General features: G+C 39.1%; 1 protein-coding gene across 7 annotated transcripts in view; it reads left to right on the top strand.

Moving 5' to 3' along the window:
* ttll7 (tubulin tyrosine ligase-like family, member 7) overlaps nt 1–12,804 on the top strand; it is a 108,357-nt gene that overhangs the window by 4,695 nt on the left and 90,858 nt on the right. For all 7 annotated transcript variants that reach the window (XM_066647460.1, XM_066647462.1, XM_066647466.1 and 4 more), the window contains exons 2-6: nt 5,537–5,859; nt 6,389–6,520; nt 8,713–8,834; nt 12,385–12,452; nt 12,590–12,748. In XM_066647460.1, coding sequence (XP_066503557.1) covers nt 5,835–5,859; nt 6,389–6,520; nt 8,713–8,834; nt 12,385–12,452; nt 12,590–12,748 — 506 coding nt within the window. In that variant the 5' untranslated portion in view covers nt 5,537–5,834. The remainder of the gene's footprint in view (nt 1–5,536; nt 5,860–6,388; nt 6,521–8,712; nt 8,835–12,384; nt 12,453–12,589; nt 12,749–12,804) is intronic.

The following is a 12,804-nucleotide window of genomic DNA, read 5'->3' on the forward strand; positions in this document are numbered from 1 at the left end:
TAAAATACAAGTATGTAAGAAATCACAGGAGCAGCGTCACCTCTAAATTATTTATACCTAGGAGTGAATTATTAATGTGTGTTCCTATGGCTCTTTGATGCACTACTGTATATTACATGGACAAAATACTGTATTATAAGTTTATGGATTAAACATTATTTAACTTATGCTTATATAGCACCTTTCTAGAAACCCAAGGACGCTTTACAATCAACACTCAACATTCAGTCCACACACACTTGTTCTCTATGTACCTTGAAACCCCTTCAGATCAGTATTTGTTTGCTATTGGTAATTCAGATGTAACAGAATAGCAGTTGTTGTGGGCCCCAGGTGCTGAGTAACTTTCTAGGGGTTGGCTCTGTTATTGAAAGATTGTGAATTTGATTCCTAGTGATGCCTCAGCCAAAGAGTGCAGAAGTGACTCTGCTAGCCCCTTTGTAGCATTGTGTGACTGGAAGAGACCTAGGTAGTGCTTGGTATCGGCAGTGACAAAATGTAGAATGTATTTGAGTAAATATTTGTATGAAAATAGCAGTTGTTGTAATTAAATCATAATAACAGAAGACATTCGTTCTCTGGCTAAATGAGTTAGGGTCAGCTGTTCTAGATTACTACTGAGGCACAACCCCCACCCAAATAAGTTGCTTGTTTGTCATCATGGCTATTATTCTGTGTGACGTTACAGGATCAGTATGACAGTGTCGCTTTGTCTTTATTCTAAGGGCCGATCTGTTTTTTAACGGGTTAGTTATTCAGTATCTGTGTGTCAGAGCCACTTTTACACTGAGCTCTTTGTGGATCACTCACTGAGTGCCTTATATGATTCTTTTGTGTTGGTCCATAGTTTAGTCCAACTGCTCTCAGATCAGTAGCTCAGAGAAACACCTGCATTTGCACTGTCGCGCTCACGTGTCCAGCTGAATCTGCATGTCTGATATATATCATCTATTATGCCATTGTTAGTTCCGAAACTGCGTTGTGATTGGCTGAGAGATGTTACAGGAGTGCCAATATTACATGATAATGGCACTCTGACCGAAGCTCTTCAGGTATCACTCTGAAAAATACATGTAACCTAGCAACGACGCCTGCTCTTACAAGACTGTACCTGGACTTTTTCACCCAATGAGGAACCGGTTCATTTTCTGTTTGCGCACCTTAAAGTACCCTAAATTAGAGAGTTATGGTATAGTGGATCATTATCTGCTTTCTGATTTGTAAACAAAAGAAAATCGGAAATAAATAGAAGTAAATTGCTACATTTATGTGGTTTCTGTGATTGTGTTTAACTCGAATTGAGGTGCGTCTTTTTTGGAGCGATGCTCCAAATACTCACTTTTAACTTAGAGAGAAATCAGCATTGTTTAGTAAACAATGGTTAAACCATGACATTTTAGTGACTTGATGTGTTAATGTTTGCTTCTGTCCTGATTTAGACAGAGGGCAGCTCTGAATAATATAACCTTGTTTGGAATGTGTGATGGAATGGAACAATTTTTCCTCGCGGAAGAATCATTTTCATTGTCTTTAACTTTTTTTTTATCTTAAAACCTAATATTAAAACGGCGATAATGAACTGTGGTATAATCGCAATAATACACTCGAGGTTGGCGCTATAACGTGAGACACTGGTACTGGTGTACAGCCAATATCTCACGTTATAGCACTCCCTCTGGTGCTTAAACAACACGTGGTATCTTTAGTGCAGTAGAGATGTGAATGGTCAGAACCATTAGAGAGTGTTGTTTCCGTTTGAACCAGTGTTGGCTTTGTTTGATCACTGGCTCTTTTGTATTATATCTCACTACAATCTTTTGGCTATTTTTATTTAATTTATTTAGTAGGCTTTCAGTTACGGTATCTCTCTTCTCAAGTACTGGATACCTTTATTTTACCTTGCACAATTGAAAAGTAATTACAAATACTATTGTTTTAAAAAGATTATTCATTTAATAAATTAATTTCAATCACATTCAGCTTTTCTTTTATAAACCGTAATTAGTCTGCAAGTGATAATCCTGTATCTACCATTAGATTAAAATCCACATCTATGAGCAGTCAGCTGTTATGTGCAAACCCTATTTCCAGTAAAGTTAGGACATTTTGTAAATGTTAGTAAAAACATTAATCTGTGATTTGTTAGTTAACAGGCCGTAATAATGGACACTTACTCAAGTCACCCATGTGTGGGTTGTACATTTTTGTCATTATCACGGAAAACAAGCTGAAACATTGACTTCTCTGACCACAGCACACATTTCTACAGTTCTTTAAATATCCGAGAGGACCTTGGAGGTCACGATCATTCAGCATTGGTGTCTGGCCTTAATGTACATGGACTTTTATTTCCAGAGATTTCCTGAATCTTTTCACAATATTAAGTGCAATCTTTCATTGAAAAATGTTTTTTTTTTTTCTTTTTATCTATTTAACAATACTACTTAACAATATTTAACAAGGGTGGCACAGTGGCGCAGCAGGGGCCTGAAGCTCCAGGGGCCTGGAGGTTGTGGGTTTGATTCCCACTCCGGGTGACTGTCTGTGAGGAGTTGGTGTGTTCTCCCCGTGTCTGTGTGGGTTTCCTCCGGGTGCTCCGGTTTCCTCCCACAGTCCAAAAACACACGTTGGTAGGTGGATTGGTGACTCAAAAGTGTCCGTGTGTGTCTGTGTTGCCCTGTGAAGGACTGGCGCCCCCTCCAGGGTGTATTCCTGCCTTGCGCCCAATGATTCCAGGTAGGCTCTGGACCCACCATGACCCTGAACTGGATAAGCGCTTACAGATAATGAATGAATGAATGAATATTTAACAAGTTTATGAGCAATGACTTATTTTTCTTTCAAAGACTCAGCCTTCAGTGAAAACTACTTTTATACATTTTATATTCACCTGCTTATACTTTTATACTTCAGAAACGTTCGAATAACCTATGCACTTCTATTCTTATTTGGCCCTTGTCAACTTATTTGGAATGTGTTGAAGACATCAAATTTGTTTATATTTACACAAGTTGGGGAGTGAAAACATTGGAAATCTTTTCTTTGCATTTGGTAAGTTAAATAAAGGTTCAGGAAAATAAGAATTGTAAAAATGTATTTAATTCTCCTTTAATTTCTTCACAGAATGTCACAATTTATCTGAAAATGATGTGTGTAGTTTCTTACAGTCAGTTATCAGTCACCACTGTGTCATATGTCTCTGTTTTTTTTTTTTTATAGAGAAAGCATAAACAAGGAAGAATAGATTATAACTCTGTAAATAGAGAACTAGTCCACTTGAGAATGGCTTAGGTATTTGTGGACAAGTTTAATGCTCTGTGACATACTACTTCTTTTTTTTTTTTTAATCAATTGAGCATGGGTGCATCATTATAGAAAGTACATTATTGAATATCTGTCAGACAGCTCAGGTCCCTCTGGGGGAATGACATAGCCTAAATTTGAAAGGCTTTCTTGCTGAATGGGCAGAGTGAGATTGGCTGAGGGGGCACTGAGGGGGGAGAGAGAGAGAGAGAGAGAGAGAGAGAGAGAGAGAGTGAGAGAGAGAGAGGGAGAGAGAGAGTGTGTGTGTGTGTGTGTGTGTGTGAGAGAGAGAGAGAGAGAGAGAGAGCTCTGCAGATAGCAGGCGCACACAGAGTTAATGGGATGGCAGAGTGAATGGATTAAGCCGTAGATGGCGGGGTGTTCGCCTTGTTGAGCAGTACACCACCTTGGGGGTGGCTGAGCTTGAGCTGCAGCTCCTCAGGCCTCCTGTGACCTCCTCTCTGGTTTCCTCCTGTTCAGTCATGTATGGATCTAGATTGAAATTTCAAAAAGCACTCACTGTGTAATTGTATGGCCCGATTATCAACCTGGCGACATATTTGCAACGGGGATAAGAGCAATAAAGCATGACCTGATTATTGTATTATAGAAAAGGAGAAGTGTAAGAAGTGTGCAACTACTTTCACTCTTCAGCAATAAGACACTTTACTGGAAGCATAGACAATGTACTTAAAATATATAACACTGCAATATGTTACAGCTATATGTTTATACAGTATAAGGGTCTTGTTATTTAATATGAGCTGACCTTAATTACAGCACTGCATTGGACCAAATATGGAGCAAATCCCATGCTACAGAGAGGCACATTTTGGATAGGTTCAGCGTTAAAAGTATGCCACATAGTATTAAAAAGAACAGTAGCAGCAGATTCTTTTATTCACGACATGTTTTACACAGTATAATGGAAAAATAGTGTACCTGCTGGGGGATAACTACAATATCTAATATATTTAACTGAAAAAAAGACTGTTTGTAATTATTTAATTGTTGTCCATGAAATGAAATCATATACATCCAGGTTTATAATTTAAGTAGCATGTAGCATTTCAGGGTTAAGCATGCTTGGTCATTGTAAATACAGCGCATGTGTGTGTATGTGTTTGTGTGTGTGTATATAGCTTTATATCTTCTGTAATTCTGACCACAGATTTTAAATTTTGGTCTGTAATATTTGTCTTCAATGGTGTTCAAATTGGCTAGAGCAATTTTTTTATATCAGTGTACCTCTAGTTATCCCACTTTTGACATTTATCTGTGAATGTGGTCTTACTCTAATCCAAAGCTTTTTTGGCTTTAGGAATGAAATAAAAGCTACAGGATTGTGTCTAAATTACACATTCCCCTATTTCACCTAATTGGGCCGAACCATTCTCACTGCTGGTTTGATCTGACGAGATTTGATTGAGTTTTCCTCTCACTTTGTGGAGGAATTTGTGTGTAAAGACTGGATGAATGGTGTTTTTTTTCTTTTAAACAGTCTGTTTATATTTTTGTAAAAAAGCAAGTGAGTGTCTGGTGCCCGAATATACTCAGAAAAGTGAATTGTGATGCAGTTAATCATAAAAATACCATACTCTCATATTAACCGCTTTTAACTGTGTGAATTTCTTTTCTAATTATTATGTCTTTAATTTGTAATAGGCCCTTTCTGTGTATTTCATAAATGTACCACTAGAGGTCAGTGTTGTCCAATGCATTTTTTTACAGCTGCCCCTTCAGAAGATGAACAGCCTAAAATAATTATATTTCAAATTAAATTTTAAACCAGGCCCAAAACTCAGGATAAAAGATGACAAACAAACCCTCAAAATGTCACAGAAGACCATCACAATTTATGACACAGATTGCAGTCGTACAGCCACGCTGCTTGAAAAATGCAAAACCGAAGTTCTTCATTAGAGCGGATGCATTAATGTTTCATTTGACAGACGGAAGACAGAAAGTTGTCATCTGCTCTTAACAACTGCTGAAATCCTCAGTCAAGTGCTGCAGGTCGGGCAGACACGCGTCAGTGTCAGAGGGCGTTCGGCCAGGCGAGACCAGCCATGTCAGGTTGACTGATATGTTTCAGAAAAGCTGGAGCAGTGCATCAAACACCATTCCAGCCACTGTACTCTCCCCATCCGTACTGAAGTTTCTCATGCCTCTGTAAACATAACCAACCTCTCTCTCTCTCTCTTTTTCTCTCTCTCTCTATCTGTCTCAGCAGACACCTCATCCATCCCCCTGTTCAACCTTATAAATGCACTGTGGCTACGCTGTCTGGGAGAAAAAGCCCCAACCCCCCTCCCCTCTTTCCTCCTCTTCCCCCCTTCCCTTCCCTCCCCTCCACCAGCGGAGAGTGAGAGAGCGAGCCGGAGAAAAACGGACTACGAGGGCTCAATGATCCTGCAGCCCGCTGGTCAATATTCCACACAGAGAGGACAGACAAGGTAGACCTGTGCTGAGTGGTGCTGGCCAGTCCTAGAGGCTTGGTGGAGGAGAGTGGTGACCCTCCTGCCCCTGAGATGCCCTCACTCCCCAATGATGGAGGTGAGTGTGACCAGTAAAGGGTGGATCATTTGGCAAATATTTTTAGTAGCATACAACAGAAGCACATTTACACAAATTAAAGCAACAATAAGGAAAATTGTAATTGTCCCTTTAAATCAATCATTTTCTGACACACTAGACGTAAATACGAAAGCATATTGTAGGGTAATTTATCACAGTAGCAGTATATTCATATTGCCCACTCAGATTGACACTTTTCTCTAGGTCTGATATGGATCGTTAGTTCATGTACACCACAGCAAGGAGAGAGAGAGAGAGACAGAGACAGGAGAGGACTGGGTAAAACCAGTTCAAAGCCCTGACAGTGCATACGAAGGCTGAATGATAACAGAAGGTCATCTTCAGCAGAACGGAGCCTTCTGTTTTTCTCTGCTCTCAAAATGCAAAAATGTCATTTGCATTACGTTAGTTCCAGATATGATGCCAGCCATAGGCATCATAGTTGTGATCTCACCACTTTGCCCGTATTCTCTCTCTCTCTCTAATATTGTGACTGGATTTTCTCCAGAGGATCAAAGGACGTCCCCCGTGAATGTGCCGCCTGCTCTGTCCAATCAGAATGGTGTCAAGAGGAAGGTGCGCACCAAGAAGAAGAAAGGCGTCATCACCGCCAACGTGGCAGGAACCAAATATGAGATAGGTACGAAACCTAGGCCTGTCTATCAACATTATATTATATTCTTTTTTTATTGTAAAAACACTTTCAATAATTAAAACATCAACAAAAACTCATGTCATGTGGTGATATTTTGATGGAAAATCACAATTTTCAAAGTTATTTTGGCTCCTGGGCTCCCCCTTCATTCGCAAAGTGTAGTTAACTTTTTACAGCACTGTCCTGAAATCAAGGTGAGTTTCCAGGGTCGGTTTCCTACCCTCCTCCAGAAATTACATAGTGAAGTCTCTGCAGTACTGAGCCTGAAGTAGCAACAACACAGGCTCTATCCTCCTTACATCAGATCAGTGGAGCATCACAATGAATTTGAAGTTGTACTTTTAAGGTAAGAATACTAGGGAATGTTGCTTTAAATCACAACTATGAAAGTTTGGTCTCTGAAGTTTCTTGGTGCAGTGATTCAATGATGCTAATGTCATTTACAAATAACAGAATCTTATTCCCCACCAGTTAGCCCTTTGTAAACTGCATGCCTATCTCTTTAAACCTCATTTAGTTGTTAAGTAATCTCAAGTCACTTTACTTATGAAGGTTCTAACACTAATTGCAAGAGGACGCATCTTCCTCAGGGCACATGAAAGTGAAATATGGCTTATTCGTTTGTTGAATTTAAAGCGTTTGTCTATAAGTTTTGGGGATCCGAGGCTTTAGAGATCTCTCTGGTGAGATTTGTAATTGAGGAAGGTTTGTGGAAGATTAAACATGTGTTGCCATGCGATCTCTTTGTAGAGTGGATGAATCTGATGAGTGGTGTATTCACAGAGAACGCATTCAATAGTAAATGTTTTCTTTTATTGTTATTACCAGCATAACAATTGTATTTAGGGTTTAAGCCTTTTAAATGCAGACATATATTGTCACTGTCTGGAGCAAAATAAAAGCAGGGTGAAAGGGACTAATAAAGTATGCAGAGCAATCGATGGCCTGCAGTATGTATTAGTGAGACTACAGTCTGTAATTTTACAAGTGCAAAATGTAGCTTTAGGATTAGACAACTTTTCTGTCCTCATGTGGTATTTTCTGTTGGTGTTAATTGCATAGCACATGTAGAGTGTTTCTGTGTAGCCTCAGTGAGCATAATTATACCAGAAGATTCAGCGGACACCGCGTCCGCTCTGGGATATGAAAGCATTCTTTTCTATCATCATAGTAGTTAGTTATTAGCATGTCATGTTCGTGCCCTTTTAACAGGACTCGCCACAGCTCTTTCCTTAAACATACCGGCACAGAAACAAACAAAGAGTTACCCATCAACTCCGTCACGTCCCTCGACGTAGCGCTAATTGGACTTTAAAGTGCTTTAGTCTAAGTGGTAATGACACAATGAGGTTTATCAGCGGAGTGAGGTTTATATTGCAGCAGCTGAGATCACATTACAACCAAAACAGGTTTTAGCACTACCATTCCTGGGCTAATTAGCTAATTGAGGCAAATATTGGTTTGAAATAGCACTTTAACTGCCACGAACAATTGAGGTTGACACGAGAAAGGATTTTTTTTTATCAAGCAAAAGTGTGATTACACAACATTAGCTCTAGCATCTTTAATGTTTTGGAGTATTGGAGAAATAACTAATACCCTGTTTCGTTAGGGCATATGAATATTTCATTAGTGGCTTAATAATGAATAGTCACTGGATTAATGTCCAAATTTGTACGCCACCTATCTTAGGCTTTCAGCAACCATTGGGATTTGAATGCATTATAGGCCATTCATTTATCTCTTTGAAAAAGGCATTTCTGCAGGCTACGTGGCACCAGGTGCACAGGAGGTAAATACTGCTTTCGAACATTTCCTCCATGAGATTTAATGCTCTTGCAGCTACAGTCACACTACTTGCTCATATAATGGAGGGTCATCCAGGTACATGATGGAATATGTTATTGTTTTCAGCATTTACATAAAGGAATATTTCTGCTGACAACTGACACTTGGTGAAAATAACTTGTTGTACATTTCCATATAGGTTTATGTTGGTTGTCATGATAGGCTTTTTAATTGTCATATAGGTTCTTCAGGGATTGTTCATTGTCCCTTACTAACCACTGCCCTCAAGCCTGACAAAGAAATAATGTTTGTTTATGAAAGGGGCATGACCTACTACATATCCCTAATGTTTTAATAGTGTAAAGACGTTTTTTCTTTATTGTTTGCAGTTCGTATTGCGATAGGGGAGTTGGCCTTCCATAAAACCAGAGATGAGGACGAAACAGCTAACCTCATCTGGAATGACTCTGCTGTACAGCATGAGAAAATCGCTGAGCTCAGGAACTACCAGGTACAGTTCTGTCCACACATGTCTGAACTTCAGATGGCTTCAGTGAAAGTCAGTTCAGGAAGTCAGTGATATCTTGAAGGTCATGTGAAATTCACCTGCAGCATGTTGCCTCTGTGATTCTGAAGTGCAGTATCACTTGAAGTGAAGTGGAAGCAGGCTGTGTGCATGAGTGTGTAAATGTGTTTGAGGGTCAGCTCAGCTGGGAGCAGAGCTCCATTAGGTCCACATGATTCATGGCTGGAGTTTCCTCCATTTCTGCACACTAAAGGTGCACAGAATAGTGTTTGATAATTGAAGCTTAAGAAAACGTTGGGGTAAAATACTAATTGCAAAATTTCTGTTTCTGTTAATTTCTGCTGTTATGAGGTGCAGCTTTTACTGACTCAGGCATTCAACTGTAGAAACAGTTGAAAGAAAAAGAAGAAAAAGGTACTGTTCATGTAACAAAGGAAGGAACAACATCCTTGACTTCAGAAGAAATATTGAGTGAGTGGGTGTCTGCAAACCTTTGACAATTCAGTGTTTATCCATACAATCAGAGATGGTTCTCTGACTTCTCTGCTAAAGTATGCGACAACTCAGAGCTGCAGTGCACTCAGTTTATCCAAGTGTTCACTGAGTGGTGAAGAAAGCATGCAGCTGCAGATGGGTCAGAACTGGGTCATAATGATTAGCCTTCTCTCCACTTTGGTTTAAAGCATCAATTTAGGCACAGCTCCAGGGTCTTGGGGCTCCTAGGTGCTCACCTCCGGTCACTGTCTGTCTGTGAATAGTTTCTTGGTGTGTTATTCCTGTGACTGCATGGGTTTCCTCCGGGTGCTCTGGTTTCTTCTCACAAAGTTGGTAGGTGGTTTGGTTGTGTGAAAACGTCCACAAGTGTGAGTGTATGAATGACTGATTTGAGTGTTTCCTGCTTTCACTTAAAGATTCCAGGGTGGGTCTGGATTACATTTGTGAGTGCATGTATTCCATAACCAAAGCCACTATAAAAAAAGTTTTCACCGATGCCGAAAAACAAAAAAAAACAGAAAGAGACCACAGCTGCGCTTTCGCATCATTTACTGTTTGTGTTTATGTTTTAATATTACAGATTAATTCTTACAGGCATATTGTAAAGGAAGCATGCTTCCTTTACTCTGATCGTGAAGCTCAAATGCATAATCTAGAAGATACAAGAACAAATTACACAAACTGGTTAATTCCAAAACTTTGGATTGAATTTCCTTATTTCATTATTTCAGAGTTTTATCTATTTTAAAGTCCTCCTCCAGTCATCGATTAACACCCTTAAACCCTTCTCTGCTCATCAAAATTCCATCATCAGAAGTCATATTGTAAGAGAAAATTACCCTAATGCAGGGGTATTTAATTAAAATTCATTAAGGTCCAGTTAGAGAAAATGCCCTCAAGCCAATGTTCGGAACGTTGTAATGTCTAAATTGCATTATATTCAGTGCCATATCCTGTATATTGAAGTAGCCTAGTAGATATATCTACATTTTATGTAGTTAACAACAACCTAATGTCAAATACAATTACAATTACAGTTATAATTTAATATATTTTACCAATATTTGTCAGTTTTCACACTGAATCTGAAGAATTATAAATAAAAATACTATACATATAAATAAAATGTTATTTTCCCATTTAAAGTTAAATAAAATATAAATTAATGCTATAGAAAACAATGTGCATATTAAAATAGTGTCTAATGACTTGAGCGGTTTTCCACTAGCTTCACAATAACCTCCACCCTCCTCTGCTCATGGTATAACCAGCAAGCTGGTTTCTTCTTTCTTGCTGGAGGGCAGGACTTGTTCCATTACCAGAAAGCTAATTGGCTTTTTTTTGTTGAAGGGCGGGATGTAAACAGACTTCACTGTTACGAGAACTCACATTCTTATTTCAGCAGTTACCTTATATATAGTGTTTCTGTATTTACAGCACACAATTATGTTTTCTCAAAAGTGTCACAAAAGAGCTTTTATTTTGTCCCATGGGCTATTTTATTAGCCCCTGAACAGCGGTGTCTGGATCCCTGCCCTGTGTTTGTTATTTAATCAGGTCAAAAAAATCTAATTTTTTTCTTTACTTTTCTTTTAAGAAAAATTCTTTGAACAATTACTATTTAAAAAGATATGTTATTGGTTTTTTTTTTTTTTGTTTATTTACATTTTTGAACACTTGGTTTAATTGTTCTTTTCATCTATTTTCCTACCAGCTGCACAGATTTAATTGAATAAAGATAATAATGTTTGATTCTTTTATTATAAACTGTAAAATGCAACGTGAGTGGCTTCATTACACATTGCCTTCAGAAGAAAAAAAAAGATGAAGTGTTTTGAGAAAAAAATTAAGACAGTATTTTAGAAATTTTTAAGATTTTTGGAGAATGGCTTTTAAGAACATCCATATGAACGTCTTAGTTCTTCTTAGGTTACTTCATGAATGTTTCCTTAGGCAGGCTTTGTGAATACAGCCCCAGGTCCAGAAAAGACTGCCTGGTTCCGGACTTAGACCAAGGTCAGCCTCTATGTGACCCCTGCCCTAATGCCTTAAACCTGGCTTAGATGTAACTCTACACCTTAATTCTTTATACAGAGACATACGAATATGAAATTAGTCCCTGCCTCTCTCATCATACTCTTCTTCAAAGCTCATGTGTAGACTCAGCTTACCTCGAAAGCCCCACTTCACAATTTGATGGGAATGAAATTCTGAATTTGTCTTAATTAAAAACATGCGCTCCTTGAGTAACAAATGTTTTTGCTTCACTTTTGGTCTAGGTTTGGTCATCACAAAGCAGTTCAGTGCATCTGCTGCAGTCAGCAGGCTTGCCATTGGCAATGAGAATTCCCTTTTTCAATTTCACATATCATAGGATTATAGGGAGAAAGAAAAATACTCCAAACAATTGGGTTTGATTTTTGTGCTCGTGACATCCTTCTCTTTCACTGCAGCGCTCTCAGTGTTCATTCTGCCGAGTGTTTCCAGTCGGCCTGTCCTCATTATGGCTGTCTCATCCGGATAATCACGGATTCCTTTCACACTCGCTAAAATGCACATTCTTGGCTTTTTCTTCCCCCCCTCTTTCCTGTGATTTGCTCTGAAAGTTTGCTGTCAAGCTGCAGTTCATACGGGCCTAATTAACGGCCCTGTTCAGCCTCATTTGCTCAAAGAATACAGAAAAACCCGCTTTTTATACCCCTTCTCTTCTCCCCCTCGTTGCATTCAAGCAATTCATTCATCTGTCACTACCTACAATTGCTGGGGCTCTGATGCAGAACCAATTACTTTGGCCCTTGGAGTCGAGATTGATCGTCTTTTTTTGCGTTTTAAATTAAAAATGATGTGGTAAACTAAATAAGGGTTAAGAAAGGTCTTGCAATCACCTTTTGTTTTGAGTCTGTAATTGGGCATAAATGTCAGAACATAGTAGTCTCACTTCAAGTTTCTGGCTTTAATGTGCTTTCTTTTTTTTCTCTTCTCAGAGGTGAACTTTGAAATGCCCTCTAACTATTATTATTTTCCTCATGTCTTCCCTCAGAGAATTAACCATTTCCCAGGAATGGGGGAGATCTGTCGGAAAGACTGTCTAGCGAGGAACATGGCCAAGTAAGTCCTTCTCACCTTAAGGACAAAAGTAGCTATACTTTGTGCATAAATATCAGAACAACTGATTAGGAACTTATTTGTCTTGAGAAGAATACATGGAGTTTGAGTCTGTTTTTTGCCCCTCTCTTGCTGTTCAGGATGATTAAAAACCAGCCTCAGGAATACAGCTTCATCCCCAAAACCTGGATCTTCCCGGCTGAGTACACTCAGTTCCAGAACTACGTGAAGGAGCTGAAACGCAAGCGGAAGCAAAAGACGTTCATCGTCAAGCCCGCCAACGGAGCTATGGGTCACGGGTAGGTCACTGTCCCTGCAGCTAGTTGCAAGTGTATGGCTCTTCCAGTGCGTGACT

This window comes from Hoplias malabaricus, chromosome 16, assembly GCF_029633855.1.
Source record: "Hoplias malabaricus isolate fHopMal1 chromosome 16, fHopMal1.hap1, whole genome shotgun sequence".
Lineage (NCBI taxonomy): Eukaryota > Metazoa > Chordata > Actinopteri > Characiformes > Erythrinidae > Hoplias > Hoplias malabaricus.